The following is a 17,548-nucleotide window of genomic DNA, read 5'->3' on the forward strand; positions in this document are numbered from 1 at the left end:
AGAGACTGTTTAGAAAGTACTTAGTTTTAGGAGTATCAGGAAATTATCCCTCCACTCCACTCAATAGAGGTTAAAGAGCAACAAGTTAATGGAAAATATGCAGAACTGTTTACAGCAGTGCTTTAGCAGACATTATTAAGTACACTTTTGTCATTATCTTTAGGTTCTCTGAATTAAGGGTATTATATGCAGAGCCCCAACATTTCAACAGATCATTCTCATAATAAAAGTCTCCACTCTTGAAATGGTTGGACTGTACAGTATAAACAATTGATCTCTAAATATTCTTGCTTAGAGTACACTGTCTTAGCTTTAAGTGATTGCAATTGTATGTACTTACAAGATAATGCCTGTTAGTATTAGCTCTTATTGAGGAAGACATTGAAGATATGTCCATGCTGCAATCAGGAGGTGAGATTGGAGCATGTGTAAATATACCTGAACTAGCTCACAAAAACAGCAGTGTAGCTGTGGCAGCAGAGATAGTGGCACCCAAATACAATTCCACCCAGGACCCTGGGAATATACTCACGTGGCTGGCCCATGCTGCTGCAACTACACTGCAATTTTTAGCAAGCTAACTCAGGTATGCCTACACATAATATCTTTTACCCTTTAAATTACAATACATACTCAACTCTTAACTCCATTTTCCTTTGCTTGTAACTATTCATACATGAAAACTAAGCAAGAAGCCTAAAGAGAATATTACCATATGATATTAGTAATGACTTGAAGATATGTAGTATGAACCTTACATCATTTTTATAATTGTAACTTTTAAGGGAAGATTCAATAGTACACCAGAAAAAGGCAAACAGCCAGAGTGCACTGGCCAGTTAACCTGGACCTACAGCTGCTTGCATGACCAGAGCAGTGCAAAGCAGATATCAAAGAAACGTAGGGCTCGAAAGGACTTCAAAAAGTCATCAAGTCCAGCCCCCTGCACTGAGGCAGGACCAAGTAAACCTAGAACATCCCTGACAGGTGTTTGCACAACCTACTCTTAAAAACCTTCAGTGATGGGGATTCCCAACATCCAGTGGAAGCCTAGATAGAATTTTTTTCCTAGTATCTAATCCAAATCTCCCATGCTGCAAATTAACCCCATTACTTCTTGTCCTATCTTCAGTAAACCTGGAGAACAATAGACCACCATCCTCTTTATAACAGCCCTTATTATATTTGAAGATTGGGGGGTAGGGACCAGGTAACACTTCTTTTCCTCAAGACTAAATATGCCTAGGGGTTTTTTTTAAACCCTTTTTTCATAGGTCAGGTTTTCTAAACCTTTTATCATTTTTGTTGCTTTCTCCCAGATTCTCTCCAATTTTCCTACATCTTTCTAAAAGTCTGGCACCCAGAATTGGACTCAATACTCCAGCTCTGGCTTCACTCATTGCTGAGTAAACCAAGACAATTACCTCCCACTCTTACATACAACACTCGTTAACACACTCCAGAATTATGTTAGCCTTTTTCACATTAACCCCCAGATCCTTCTCAGCAGTACTACCACCCAGCCAGTTATTCCCCATTTTGCTGTTATGCATTTGATTTTTCCTTCCTAATGGTAGTACTTTTGCACTTACCTTTATTGAACTTCACCTTGTTGAATTCAGAATTTGTTAATGATGTTTTGGATTCTAATTCCATTCTCCAAAATGCTTGCAGCCCCACCCAGCTTGGAGTCATCCACATATTTTTAAGCACACGCTCCACTCCATTATCCAAGTCATTAATGAAAATATTGAATAATACTGAACTCAGGATGCACCCCGCTAGGTCCCCACTAAATACACCTCTAGATGCTTACAAAATTGATTGTTTAATAATTTATTCCAGTATCTTTTCAGATACTGAAATTAGGCTGACTAGTCTATAATTTCCCAGATCCTTTTTGTTCCCCCTTTTTTAAAAGATGGGCACTATGTTTGTCCTTCTCCAGTCCTCCGGGATCTCATCTCCCCCTGAGTTCTTCAAGATAATTGTTAACAGTTTTGAGATTACTTCAGCTACCTCTTTAAGTACCTTAGGATGAATTTCATCAGACCCTTAATTTACAACTCTTTATTAGTTTAGGGGTCTGCTAAGAAGACTGACATTATGTGAAGGATGGAACAAGAAGTTCCCAAGTCCTGCACCTTCAAGTTTCTCAAATGGTCCTTAACTCATTTCCCCCAGCAGTACCGTCTTGGTGTACAGTGGAGCCAAGGCAGCAGTGCCTTGGGTAGCCTTTCAAGTACTGATATTCAGGCTAGCAGGCAATCATGGAACCCGTAAAAAGCAATGACAGGGCCAAGTAATCTACTACTAAGAACTCTCTTTCATACTCATTATAACCAACAAAACTGTCACATGCAATTTTGCTGTAGAAAAAGGGCAGTGGTTGATTGAGTTATCTCAAATGCCACAACAGCCCCAGTCACCTGAGCTACTGACCTAACCACTAATTATGATTGTATAGGCAAATATAACACAATAAGTAAACTTGATTATAACAATTTCTTCAAATATAGCCTGTGTACAAGATTTCAATTAATTTTAACTATATATTCTGAATCTTGTTCTGTGACGAAGATCATTTGGGACAAAAAACGTTGACTGATGCTAAATTTCTTAAAAGCACCTATTTTAAAATTCATTTTAACCCAAGTTAATAGATTTACTTACAAGTTCTCAGAAAATTCATTCTATACTCAGAGTAAGTACCGTGAATTTGGTAAGCATCCATTGTATTTTTCATGCATAACAGAGGTTGATTCCTGCTTTAAGTGTAAAGGAGAACTCAGCCTTAACTATGGAGCTGCAACTAGTGCCTCCATAATAAAATTAATTCTAAACACAGATGAACATCATTATCTTAATCATAATACAGCATCATGTGCTTTCAATTCCACAGTGATTGGCACCTTATAAAATACTTAGATTTCAAACCTAATGTACTCAAAGTTCATGCCCAAGCTTTAAGAAATTGAAACTAATATTTGACTAGAGGAAATATCACACACTCTTCCATTATGGTGTCTACGTCAAAACTCAAGACATATCTGCCACTTTTTTCTTGAACAATATTTTAAGAATTAATGAAATTGTGCCATCTAGAAAAAAAATCAGAAATGTCATTAAATATGCTTTGCACCCACTTTAGCCCAGTGATATCTGAAAGTTCATACATTAAGAAGCATTTCTTCATTAGGAAAAAATTGTGAAAAACTTTAAAAAAGTATTCATTTTATACTGCTTAGATACCAAAACCATAAGAATTCTATGCCAGAGGACTAAGCGAATTTCTATCCAGCTTTAATAGTCTAAACATCTGAAGAACATTGCTGTGTGGACAAACATTTTGTTTAGCTGATGAACATTATTAATCCTTCAGATATTAACCTCTTTGCCTCTGCTATGAGTTAACTTGGCTCTCAGGGCACCAGAAAAAATGCCATTAGAAGTTGCATCGTAGTCGAGAGTGGGGGCAACATGTCATGGATCATTAATGCAAGTATAAAAAATACCTGTAGAAGAGGAAGTCAGAGTGCATGGACTGTGAGAGCAGAAAGAATACTAAATATTTAACAAGTGAAGAAGAAAGCAACAGTACTAACACTAGAGTGCTAAGCACTTCCCATTGATACAAATACATCCTAAATATATGGACTGGAATAAAAGGAGGTGAATAATTTTCAGGGAGCTTAGCAATAGAAGTACTACAAAACACAGTAAAAAGGCAATTCCATCATTAAAGCAGGACAAAAATTGGTTACAATACCTTGTATTTCCTATAACGCAGAATGCCACTTTGCAAACCATCATTTCTAACAATAGGCTCACCACCAAATGTCAAAAAATAAGTATATTTTATAGTTCATATGATGTGACAGTGTCCATTTCCAAAGTTATGCACTGAGCAAAGCAGATTAATTTAAACTAAAACAATTTGATTTTTAAGTTGGAAAAAAATCTACTATAATATTTATATTTTTCATAGAGGGCCAACTATTAGTGCAGTAGATTTCAGTGCTGCTGTACAAATGAGCAGATAGAGGAAACTGAACCTAGTATGAGTGTCTGAGTTCCATCTTGTCTCAGGGTGGGGACCCACTAGAGAGTCAGTTAGAGATCTCATTCAGCACCAGTTTTGTCCTCACATTAGTCGGTGCAGCCATGGGGCCTTTCTAATTTATACCCCTACCATAAAAATCCTGAAGGACTTTACACTAGTGGAGAACTGGTGTAGCAAAGCTGTGCTCTGCCATTCCCGTTTTACACTCAGTCTACTCTGGCCTCTGGGAGGAAGAAGAGGCTACCTGGCACAGGAACTGCCTATTTCAGTTTTGAGCTAGAAGGAAATTCTCCAACAGCCATTTGCTGACATTTAATCCACTTTGTGCTGCCTGAATGGTGTAAAGAATTGTGCTGCATGATCTGGATCATTGTATCAACTACGAGCTTTATGCTGGTGACTCTGAGATCTGCCTTTCCACTTCTGATCTGTCTGCCTTCATTCAGACTCATGTCTCAGCCTCTCTTGATGTCTTGCCATTAACCCTCATTTCTTCCCTCCATTCCATCACTTTTAATAACACCATCATTCTGAGTGTCATTCAGAACCATAACCTCTAGGTCATTTTCAATTCCTTCTCATCAACTGCCCTGTGCACCCAGGCTGTGTTTAGATCTCATCACTCCTTCCTACCCAATGTTTTTAGTTCCAACTTTTCTGTCCAGACAGCCAAAACTCTAGTCAAGATCCTAACATCTCATCTTGTTACAGAAACCTAGTCCTCTCTAGTCTCCTTAAAACACAAATATGATTGTTTCTCTTTTCCTCTCTTTGTAGATCATGTACCTATTTAGCGTGTAAACTGTTTGGGACAGGGACTGCGTCTTATGTGTTTATACAGTATCTAGCACAATGAGGTCCATGGGGCTTCTGGGCATTACCACAATTGTTATTTAATGTACATTAATGAAGCTCGCACTATATGACCACATTACTTCTAGCTGAAGGGATGTTTCATATTACACATGTTATAGGAGAGAAGCCATTTGATATCTTGAAATAAATAGATTCAAAATTTCTCTTACCACTTTTATAACATAAGGTGCATCGCTGCCAACCGATTTTGAAGAATTAACATCAGCTGTTAAAATATGAAGTGTTTATCAGTAGGATGAGAGGCAACTATCTTAAAACAACTACAGCTACTACTCGTTACATCATTTGGTTAGCTACTCTGCAAAGTAATTAAATATTAACATGAATATAAATTGTTCAGTAGCTTGGTGGCAGAATTGTGCAGAAAAATCAAGTTACATTTCCAGTCTTGATTTCTCCCACGGGGGACAATTTACTAAATGATAAGTGAGTCTCCCCACCCCTTGCCATTCAATAGCACGATCTCCAGTCACAGTAAGGCTTAATTTACAGTGTGGCATACACACAGGAGGCCATCGTTTATTTACCTTTTAACCAAGATACCACATATATCCAAAAAATATTTTGTACTATCTTCCAGCTCTCAGCTTGTCTGCCATTTTAGAAACTCCAGATATGTTAACTAGGGATTCCATGACAGGCAATTTTAAAATACCAGATCCACTGGTACAAATGTGTGCCCTGGCTCCCTGTGTGAGAAGGGGCTTAAGCACTCTCTGGGAGAAAGCAAGGTTAGTCTTGCAGGAAAAGGCAACTACTAATATTTGCAAGTGTATAACACGAGCAGAGCTTCACCTTTAAATGGGTTTAGAAGATGAACGGGCAAAAACATGCAGCAGTGGAGGACCATTATGGCACGGCTATTACGCTACTTGGCAGTTGCCTTCTTTTCAAGACAATGCTTAATCCCCTCTTACTGTTGCCAGTTCATTTTATGAGCACTATGGTCTACCAAATGATTTAGTAATCAATGAGTGACTGCCACAGAATTCAGTGCAACTATATCACATAGCTTGGGAGAAGAGGGAAGGCATCTTGTTTCACACTTTGGACGTAAGGTACCACATAGTCAAAAGGGCCCTTGGCTAGAGTGTTCATTTAAAGTTCCATCCTCTCAACAATGGTTAGTGGAATGACAGCCATGATATGGGGACCTCCACACTGCCTATTTACTCGGAAAACAAATATGTGCACTATTTTTCACATGTTCTCACACTCAACAGACAGCACTACAAAATTAAATTTGTAATGATATCCTGACAGTGAAATTCTTGAACTTCATAGATACTGCAGAAAATTAGATATGTAATATAAAGCACTTGACCCATGTCAGTTCAAATGCAACCCAGCACAGAAGTGGAAAGCCATCATCTGTTGGCTGGTCAGCATCCTATATGAAATGAGTCAATAATCTCAGTTTAGTATTTAGGTGCCAAGTAGCCTCATGACAAATACCACCATCAGAACACAGACCAAAGATCAAATTAGCATGGAGACTGAGCTATCCTCTCACCCCTATAGGTAGGTCCTCCTAAGTCAGAGTTGAGACACCATGGCAAGGCAGCATGGGATGGCTGAAATGCTGGTGCCCACACTAACAATCTGGCATCTCCCACGGGTACTAAATTTAATTTAAAAGTGCATGAATGTCCTTTCAGATGGTAAACTAATTAAAATGAGAAAAGGGGGAATTATTAAATCTGTCTACAAACATTTGAGGGATATTATAAAGACAGATGATTTAAGTGGGAATAAAGAATGTCACTTCAGCTAAGAAAAAATATGACCTGTCATTTGAAGTATTTGGGGTTAGAGTAAGAACCAAGAAGGGCTTCTAAACACAGCTTGATGACTGTATCTTCAATGTCTTCTAATAACTATTTTCTACCTACATTTCTCCATTCTGCAAGAAAGAAAAACACTCAACTGCAGCTCTAACCAAACAGTAGTCAACTTAAAAACACTCAGTCTTCTTAACCTAAAAACCCCAATTCTGTGGGGGGGAGGGAGGAACACTTCAAGACCTTCATTTTAAAAAGTTTTAGTTTGGTTCACAGAAGCTTACCAAGATATAGGCATCCAAAGCCACCTTGCCCTATAGGCATGCCTAATTTCCACTCTTTTTTTGATGTGTCTGTTAACACCTCTCCAGGAGCAAACTCTTCTGCAAGCTTCCTCTTCACAGGACCTTTTTTTCCAGACGTCTTCTTTATATATGGCATTTTCACTCTAAGAAGTAAATGCCAGGTTATACACTGAGCAGGTTTTCTTTCACATCCCTATTCTACTCCATATGCCAGTTTTTTATGCTTTCTTTTGCTCATAACAGACTTCCACATAGCAACCATGGGTTGTTTAAATTGCCAAACTGTTACTACAAAAATACTTTGCAAGAAATGTGCAAGGTAATCCTGTTGGCATGAATCCTAGGTGAAAAGCAGCACATATTCAGGGATCAGGAAAAAAAGCTTCTCAGCTGATTACAAGAAAAATCTGAAAAAAGTATTAAAAAAAAAAAAAAAAAAAAAAAAAAGGAAGCTTCAGAACAAAAGATTTTGTATTAGAGGGTTTTGCATAATTTAATACATACTGGAGAATTATAGAATCTATTCCATTTGATAATTAACTATGATCTGACAATATGAAAAATCTCTTTAGCTGTGATACAAGCATCTTTATCAAGCCTGTTAAATATACAAATATGTTTCATACAGTCCATGTATTTAAATAATTGCTATTAGATATAATTTGCTATATATACACACACCTAAAAAAGAACTCTCAACTTTCTCTTTAATCATGTTCGCAGTTTAGTTTGCGATTGGCATGATGACAGAAAGAATCATTGTGTGATTGGCGTGATGCCTGTAAGAACCATTCAAGTAGTCAGATCTCTATGTAACAAAAATGCAATGGTCAACTTATTGTATCCCAGAACAGCATTTAAAATAATTCAGAAACCACTAACAGTGCAGTAAATAACCTCCTATTTCAAGGTTCTGAATATAAATCTTATTTCTGCCTCTTGACCTTCAGATTCCACCTTGGGAAGACAACTCTTTGAAACTAATAACTTAATGGCTTCATCACAGTCAAATAAATGTGTCACCCTCCAGACTGACCCAGATCTTCACTAGACAATAAACCCCTTTGGGTTCTCCAACCCTGGGATCAAAAACCAAATTTTCATTGAATCAATTCTTTCTATCTAGATTGTTTGGGCATGACAACATGTCAAGAAATGCATATATATCTTTGCATGTGAAAGGCCTTCTTAATTTGTTTTACATAGAATCTGATATTTGTCTCTTCCTTATGAAAAAGAAAACACCCATACACAGAGCTTATTGTTTTAAAAGTACAATTTGACTTGGGTTTTATAACCCTAACAATGTTCAATTTGGGAAGTTCCTGGACAGCAGAATAATTATTTTTATTTCTTCTATGTAATCATAGTCCCTGACTATTCCTATGATGTAGGAGCCAGATACTATTTGCCAGGAAGTGGAAAGTGACAGCTTTGAAAATGATTAGCAACTGTTGAGAAACTGCCCCCTACTGCCCTCCTCCAGGACTCATCTGGCAGGCCTCTGCAGATGGATACTGGTTACCATTCAAGCTGAGTGCCACTGAATGAAAAGGGATGCCTGGTCTACTATTCACTCCCCTATTTCTATGGAAGGACCAGGGAACGGAAAACATACAGAGGAGATTACAAAGAGGGAGCAACAGAGGATATTGGGGGAAGCAAGGCTTGAAACAATTGCTTGAATTGACCTACCTCCCTGCAGCTTCTTCTCTGGCTTCCCAGTGCCACCCCTTCTTCTTCGCCGTCGCTCACTGACATTTTCCTTCCTTGGTTTTACTGAACTTTTATTCCCTATTCATCAGCTTCCCCTCCTGGCTGCTATGCACTTTTGGTACCCTCCTCCAGCTCCCACATCACAGAAATAGAGGGCCTTGCAGCAGTAGCAGTAGCCCCAAGCACCACACTCCCTCCCTACAGCTCCCTGCTCTCAATAACCACTTGTCTTCCCCCAAACATCTCCCTGTCTTGCCAGGGTCTGCAAAACTCTCCTAGAAGAGAAGGCAACAGGTACTGAGCTCCCACCAGCTGCTGAAAATCACCTTTGGAGCTGCCAGCGCCACTTCCTGGCAAACGAGAAATGCCCCCTACCTAATAAGTCTGCAACCAGGAAAAAAGGTGACCTAAAGGAAAAAGAAAACGTTCAAAATAATAAAATGCTTTAATTCCTCACTCCCAAAGTTAAAGAAACAATATATCACTCTACTCTTCAGGAGCCTCCTAAATGTGCCAAGTTTCATTAGGTAGAATTACATTTGAATACTCATAGCAGATGTAGGCGCACCTGCCCCAGAACCACAAATATGACATCACACCTCAAGGGAAGAAAAGGGTACCTCTACAATTACTTCTGAAGAGCTATTTAACTATACCCCACACCTATCCCATCTGAACCTTCTAGTATCCAAAATGCAAACATTTTTAACTCTGAATTGCTTTCCAATATTTCTAGCTATTTCTGTAAAATAAAATTTTCTGACATATAATCCAGATGCAGCTTTGAGACACTCCACCTCAATTTATAAAAAGAAGTTTACCCATAATTTGCACTTTGTCCTCTTGAAATGTTTCTCTTGGTACCTCAGTGTCTTTCTTAATGAGATACAATAGCATCAGGTTCATGTCAAAGTTTTTCCTCCATTTATAACCGAGAAAAATCTGACTTGTACAAATTTAAATGTTCCTTGAATTAGCCTGGCTGGCCTGCGTGAGGGAGTAGTCCAGAGACACCCAGAACTACTGCTCCTTTGCCACCGCCATATAATGACCAGAAAATATACCAGAAAATGCTTTATTGTTGCCACATCTTCTCCTGGGATTTTTTCTTTGACAGCATTTTACAAGTAGAGGTGATATGATCTGTTCATATTTAACATATGTTATTAGCATTATTAAATAAAAGAGGTATGAATCTACTTCACCCTTATAACCTCACTGTTAGTTCTGCTGCTGACAAACCTGCTTAGGGGGAGTTGAAATAAACGGTTCTCTTTATCCAACACGGTCAAAAGTTACACACATGCAGGCATTCAGTCAATAAACTAATTAATTATTCTGACATCTCTTTAACCATAAAAGTGAAAGCTCAGAATGGACAGAAGTTTGAATGTTCCCAACTGAGAATCCTGCCCTTAACAAATACACTAGATACATATACATGGGTTCTTGGCTGTCTACATTCATACCCATCTGTTAGGATGGCATTGTGCCTACTCACAAGTTGGTCAAGCTATCACTAGGCCATAGGTGCCAAGCAATTAAAATTTTAAAAGGGCAGCATGCACAAGACTAAGCACTCTTTTGCAGAAAACCTGTCCTCTGGAAGTACTGAAGCTCTGGCTCCACATGCTTCCACATCGGAGATCAAATTTGCAGATATGTACCTTCCCAGAAGCCTTCACAATATAAAAACAGGAAGATTCAGGGATTGGTAGGCAGCTACAACTGCTTCAAGAAATATATTTAAGAATGAAATTTGAAGAGACAAGGTAAACAACAGAAAGGAAAGGAAAGATCTTTTATTGCTACTTTTGTTATTGTACATAATTTTCCACCCAAAGATTGAACAGTCTGTTAAATGTTGTGAATAACTACACATTTAATTTAGATACATCAGCAGACTACTACTCACTCCATGTTTGGAGGAAGTTCTTTGTTTCAAACCATCTACTTCTCACTAGGATACTCCTAACCACCAGATATTTTCATATTTAAAAATAAACATTCATTCCATATGATCTTAAAATGCTTAACATAATGATATACAAAAATCTTTCATCTCTAGGGAGGAATGCTGCAGCTATTTTACAATATAGTACCAACTGAATTTATAGGGCAGGAAATGAAGTTTATAACAAAATGAAAGTGTAGGGGGATGTTTAGGTATAATCAAATACAATTTACTCAAATGAGAAGTTGCCAGAATACCAGCACTAAAATTGTTCCTCTTGCACAATACATAATAAGGACAGAACATCAGTTTTATCTCTTATCCAAACAGCACAATGCCCCTAACACTACACTAGATCACAAGTTTAGTACAGCTTTAGAAGACTTTGAATTACCTAGATCATAGCTTTTTGTTTGTTTGTTTTTGAAATCTCTCACAAGGGGGGGGATAGTCACACAGCCTGGGCTCCTGCCTGAGCCTGAACATCTACACAGTGATTTTTAGCTCTACAGGCTAAGCCTTGTCAGCCCAAGTCAGCTGATCTGGGTCAGTCAGAGCCATAACACAGGCATTTTATTCCAGAGTAGACGTACTTTTTGAGACGAAAAGTGGTTTAGAGCCTAGATATGCTAGTCTCTCTCTCCTTAATAAGTCATTTCAACTTCCTCATTCTGTGAATGTTACCACTCCCCCCCACACCATCCCCAATCAGTAAATGGAAATATTTCTTATCTCACAGGAATATTGTGAAGTTTAATTGCATTAGTGATCACAAACTGCTTTGCAATCCTTCAATATAGGGTGCTATGTAGATGTCAAGTATTATACTATGCCTTAAGTACTAAACAAATTTGCTTAGCTGTAACCTGACAGGAACATATTTTTAAGGTGCATGATTGTATCATTTTATGGGGCTGAGTGCTCAGAACTTGCATAGACTGAACAGTTTAGATTTTGCTCCTAACAAATAAAAAGAGTACAACAGAAACAGAGGTTTGTTTCTCCAAACTCTTTTCCAACACCTCTTTAGTGAGTATAAGGTGATTCTGCTTCTCCACATGCCATGCTTGAGGCATGCATACAATTTAGCCAGGACTTAGCATAAAGTCTTGCCATCAGTGAAGTTATCTTTATAAATGCAATCTGAAACAGTATTCCTGTTACTGCTGTTGCACTCTTCAATAAGCTTGAGTAGACGTTTTCCAGTTTGTGTTTTCTTCCATTCTCACTAAAAGTCAAATGAATATAAAATCAAATTCATTTTAAGGAAGTATTTTCTGGGTGTGACAACTCAGATTGCTGAATTCCTTCCTGCTCTGGTTCTTTTCTTATTTTCTATAAAGTGTCATTTTTAGACTGTTCATCTCAATACAACCATTTTTTATTTTTCAGCATAGAGAGGACAGTGCTGCTGACCTGTGATCCTTTTAGTCAATAAATAGGCAGTTCCACCTAGACCTGAAATCTGCACATCATTAATACTGCTTAATCATAGCAGAACTTTCCAAGTCTGCCAGCAAAGAAATACCTTCCTCTTCTCCACAAAAACGCTTTCTTTTTTAAAGTTCCTAAATACTTTAAACAGTTTGCAAATTTAGGACTTCTTTTTGTTTTATTCAAAACAATGGACATAATCTTGCTCATGTCAGAGAGAAATGCACCAAAATGGCGACTGATGTTTCAGATATTTCCAGTGTCAAAACAGGTAGTTTCTACAGCAATTGAAGATCTAATTTATGCAAGAAAGTTTTTTCCCCTCCCTCAGGCCTTCTGTTACATGTTTAGAATATCGCTGCACATCTCAGATTAACTGGGGTTATTAAAAATCAATTGGTAGCAAAGTAATTGCTTTAGTTAAAGATATTTAAAAGTTCTCGCCTCTCAGTAGTCATGTTCAAACTAGACAGAGTGATCCTATACTGATAGATTTTAAAATATTTTATAATGTTTTATTAAGGCAGCAGAAAGCTGGGGAAACTGGACACAGATCTCTCCACCTAGAGGGAATTTTATTTTTGAATCCCTCAATGCAGCATGTTCAGACCTGCCAAGTCTAGTTCTTTAAGAAACAACTCCACCCTGTTCTGGATTAATTTTAGATCTATTTAAGTATCTTCTCCAGACAGAATTACCACTTTGTACTTCAATAACATTTAAAATCTCCATCAACTTTCTGACTTTCATTCATGCAATTCTCTGCCTGATAAAGCGCCTCATATATTTTTATCATCGAGGAAGATGCCTAAAAAGCCAGCTCAGAAATAACCCCAAAATCTCTTCATCTGTGGACCACACTAGACACCTACCCAACAACAAGGGAGTCCTTAAATTTGAGGTATTTGGGGTCATTTTGCAGGTATAAGGCCTGCTGTTTTGATATTCATTTGGGGCATCATATGACAGAGAGGATCAATGCTGCTTCTCACCAGGAATTAAGTGAATAGCTTATTCCTGTGAAGATAGGTACAAGTCTGTCTCAAGCAGCCATGACTATGATGTGGGAAACTTAACCAGGAACAAGGCTTTAGCTCCCATTCAAACATTACAAAAACCTTTCTCACCATCAGAAGAGATTCAAAATTCCCCTATGAGTGATCAAGAATGTGAGGCATGCATCAAGGTGCTCCCCTTGGAAATTCACAGGGACAGCAGGTTTGAACCTACACTTGTGCAAGTGGAGTCCTAAAGCCAGTAGAAAAATGGACCCATCTGCTAGCCAACTCATTTCCACAATTTCCGTTGAAATAGGAGGGACCTGTCTAAGCCTAACTCACACTTCAATGTCCCAGAACACTCTGTCACTGATTTGAAAGTTGCCATACTCCTACAAAAACAACTTCAAAAACAGACTTCAAAGAGAAACTGCTGAGTTTGAAATCATCTGCAAACTTGACACAATCAAACTGGATCTGAATCGAGAGTTGGAATGGTTATCTCATTACAAGAAATAATTGTTACTTTTCACACATTCTCACCTCCTAATCAATGGTTGTGAATAGGCCTCAACTACTCTAACTGAATGGACTTTGCTTTCATCCATCTTTCCCATTGTTACTTCCCTTGGAGATGTATATATATGCCTCCTATGTGATTTCTATTCCTTACATCTGACGAAGTGGGTTACAGCCCATGAAAGCTTATGCCTGCAAAAATTAAATTTGTTACTCTTTAAAGTGCTATAGGACTCTCGTTGTTTTTGCAGTATACAGACTAACACAACTACCCCTCTGGAACTTTTCACTTAAGCAGGAATTTAAGGACACAATTTTTAAGGCAAAGCTTATTTTCTCTCTCTCTCATCTTCATCCTCTTAAGTGATGATGGGTTTCAAATGGTCCCCGCCCTCTAGTTCCCTGTGACACTCCTCCACACCCCTCCCCCAGAGAAATACCCTTCAGTCTTATCCCCAAGTGCCGGAACGGTCCCCTCCCCTGTGACCCACACCTTGGCGTAACCCGCCTCCAACCCCACGGCCATCAAGGGCCCCTCCTTGACGGCGGGGGACGGGCGGAGGTTCAAAAGCGGTGCCCTGCGGGGTTTGAGGGCGCCACAGCTGAGTAGGCTCCGACAGATTAAGGGCCGGACTGTCCTCAGCAAAGGTCTCCCCGGGTGGGGCTGGGGAAGCCGGGCAGCTCCTGGGGATGGGGAAGGAGTGAGCCCCGCCCCGCCCCGCGCGAGCCGTGATCTGCCCTCTGCGGGGAGGCTGATCCTCGGCGGGAGTGAGCGGGGCCAAGCTCCTTCTCGCCGGGGCTCCGGTGGGCAAAGCGCGGCACAGCAAAGCAGCTTCGCCGGCTCCCTGCTCGGGCCGGAGCCCGCCAGCACCGCGGGAGGGGCAGGCTGAGGCCGGCTGCGCCCGCCTCCTCAGAGCCCCGGCTTCAAATACCTCCTGGGTGCCAGGGGCCGAGACCAGCCGCTCCTTCCGCCCCGTCCGAAATTCCCGCACTGCCAAACCCTCAGGCAGCCCGCCAGCCCAGCCACACACCTCCCACTATCGCCCTACCCTATTGGCTACCTACCCGACAAAGCCCGCCTACAACGGGACAAAGCGCCGGCGGCGTTCTTTATCAGCCGCCGTCGCTCCCTCCAGGGGCCCGGTGCACGCTGGGAGTTGTAGTTTTTGCTGGCCTGGCGGCGGCGGCAGACTACAGCCTGTGCTCACGCTGGCCCAGAGCAAAGCAGTCGTGGCCCGCGAGCCGCAGACTGGGCGCGAAGGGAGCCGCGTTCAGGAGAGCCCGTTCCGAGCAGTTCGTACATCTAATGAGTAAAACCCCAGGAGGCAAATGGAAACTGCAGGCAAGGAGGATGCGTCTGCAGAATTGCCACCCCTCCTGCAGTCACAAATCCTGCCAGTGGCTTAAAACTCAGTTTTTAAACACCTCCGTGGAGGGGGAGGTTTCCTCCTTTTGTGTTTGAGCATTTAAGGGTCATAGTTTAGGATTTTCCAGAAGAATGAGGGCTAGAAACTTTTTCTAAAGAACACTGAGCTGCTCATGTAATCACAGGATTCTTGGAGCCAGAGATTTAAGAAAAACACCAGAGACCAGGAAATACCTGCAAGAGCTGGTAACATTACCATCCTTCTTGGTACAGCAAGAGCATTTAGGTTGCAATGGATACCCATCCTTGAAACATGTTAACACTGAACTGAGCTAAACAATAGGCTCAAGTCATAGTTGCCCTGCAGCCATTTGTGCTAGCTATGCCAGTGCAGAGTGGCTGCAAAACAAAGAATATTCCCCAGCACGCATCAGGACGCATCAGCATTGCCCATCAGGTGCAGAGCCACTGAACTGCAGCACAGGATGCATTACAGAGCAAGTCAGATGTGATCAAGGGGCATTCTAGAGATGGAAGGAAGCAAGGCAATCTTGCACCCTGACTATTAGATTAGGGCAGCCCTGTTGGTGGCCTATCGCAAGGCTAAATGCAAGCCACTCTCCTTCCATGCCAACACCAGGCTCTGCTATGGCATATGAATGAATTTCATCACGTAACTGGACATTAGATAATCTTATCAGGTTTTTTCACCTGTGATTCTAGGGTTACACCAACCTCTGAGAAGTTCACAAATAAATCGTTACGGTAATTTGTTTCATTCATTTGCTGTGCTGAGGAACCTTTTCATTCAACCTTGAAGTCAGTTTATGTTGCGGTTAAATGTTTTGTTAAATAGGGTAGATCTATACTGACAGCAGCAAAGTCCCTGCCGCCAGAACAATCTTTCTGGATCAACTGAGCGGTCAGTGTAGACCCGCTCAATCGATCAGGAAGTCGACTGAGTAAAACCACCCCCTCAAGTAGAGTAGTGCTGCGTCGACAGCGGCACAGTGCAGTGAAGACAGCGTGCAGAAGGGAAGCAGAGCAGTCGACAGGAGTTACGCAAGCTACTGTGCGTAGTTTGCGTAACTCCCGTCGACTGCCTCCGAATCTCCAGGTAAGCGTAGACCAGGGCATACAAATTCTACACAATATTCTTTTTTTCATATATGTCAAATCACTTTATGGAATTAATTATACAGTTACAGAATGATATAAAGTGATAAATAGCAAAGGAAACAATTTGATTTGTTTTTCAGAAAGCAGACTTTTTACGGGTCAAAGCAGATTGACCTCCTCCCCCCCATGTTGGTTTTGTATGAGTCAAATCTTCAAATCTTGATCACCTGGGAGTTCTGATCCAATTGTCATCAGATATCACTACATTTCATTCTTTTGTTGTCTAAATACACCCACGCTTGCTTTTACCAAGCTGTGAACTTTGAAGACAGACATAGTAGGAAAATTAGAATTCAAGCAAAGCCAAGAGGGAGAGGAAGAAACTGCTTTTCTTGTTTGTTTGTTTTTTCATCTCAATGATTCCTTAAAGAGATGATTTGATGGGTACTCTTTTAATAGGCTCCATTCTTAGGGATGTCAAACAGAAAGATTAGAATGGGTTAAGACCTATCAAACTGTAATATGTCCCTCATTATAGTACCTAGACACCCATTCCCTTTGAAAAAAGTTGCTCACATATAATCTATTCTATTTTGCAACAACCTGTACTACTTTGAATTCTACACCTTAGTGCATGTTTAGCAAGCTCATAGAAAAACCAGAGAAGTAAAAGTAAAGAAAGCAGAAGATGCTATGCACTGTAGCATTTTCCCATAAGATCATTCTTACAGAAATGGTGGAGGGGCCAAATCTGAGTGAATGGCATCTGAGTGAATGGCTGGGGGAGTGGTAGATACCCTGGAAGGTAGGGATAGGATACAGAAGGACCTAAACAAACTGGAGGATTGGGCCAAAAGAAATCTAATGAGGTTCAACAAAGAAAAGTGCAGAGTCTTCCACTTAGGAAGGAAGAATCCCATGCACAGCTATAGACTGGGGAGCGACGAGCTAGGCAGCAGTTCTGCAGAAAAGGACCTGGGGGTAACAGTGGATAAAAAGCTGGATATGAGTCAGCAGTGTGCCCTGGTTGCCAAGAAGGCTAATAGCATAGGAGCATTGCCAGAAGGTCACGGGAAGTGATTATTCCCCTCTATTCGGCATTGGTGAGGCTGCATTTGGAGTATTGTGTCCAGTTTTGGGCCCCCCACTACAAAAAGGATGTAGACAAGTTGGAGAGAGTCCAGCGGAGGGCAACAAAAATGATTAGGGGGCTGGAGCACAGGACTTATGAGGAGAGGCTAAGGAAACTGGGCTTGTTTAGTCTGCAAAAGAGAAGAATGAGGGGGGATTTGATAGCAGCCTTTAACTACCTGAAAGGGGGTTCCAGGGAGGATGGAGCTAGGCTGTTCTCGGTGGTGGCAGATGACAGAACAAGGAGCAATGGTCTCAAGTTGCAGTTGAGGAGGTCTAGGTTGGA

General features: G+C 40.5%; 1 protein-coding gene across 3 annotated transcripts in view; it reads right to left on the reverse strand.

The window, feature by feature from the left end:
* The window catches only part of VRK1 (VRK serine/threonine kinase 1), a 48,553-nt gene extending 33,895 nt beyond the window's left edge, over positions 1-14,658 (reverse strand). For 2 of the 3 annotated variants that reach the window (XM_067555088.1, XM_067555086.1), the window contains exons 1-3: positions 14,579-14,658; positions 7,005-7,168; positions 5,089-5,144 (exon numbers count right to left, since the gene is read on the reverse strand). In XM_067555088.1, coding sequence (XP_067411189.1) covers positions 5,089-5,144; positions 7,005-7,161 — 213 coding nt within the window. In that variant the 5' untranslated portion in view covers positions 7,162-7,168; positions 14,579-14,658. Of the gene's footprint in view, positions 1-5,088; positions 5,145-7,004; positions 7,169-7,706; positions 7,805-14,578 lie in introns of all 3 variants that reach the window. The other variant, XM_067555087.1, reaches the window with a different exon arrangement.
* Between the last annotated feature and the right edge of the window lie 2,890 nt (positions 14,659-17,548).

Source organism: Emydura macquarii, unplaced genomic scaffold (assembly GCF_026122565.2).
Source record: "Emydura macquarii macquarii isolate MOO-44397 ecotype Brisbane River unplaced genomic scaffold, CSIRO-AGI_Emac_v2 contig_1551, whole genome shotgun sequence".
NCBI lineage: Eukaryota > Metazoa > Chordata > Testudines > Chelidae > Emydura > Emydura macquarii.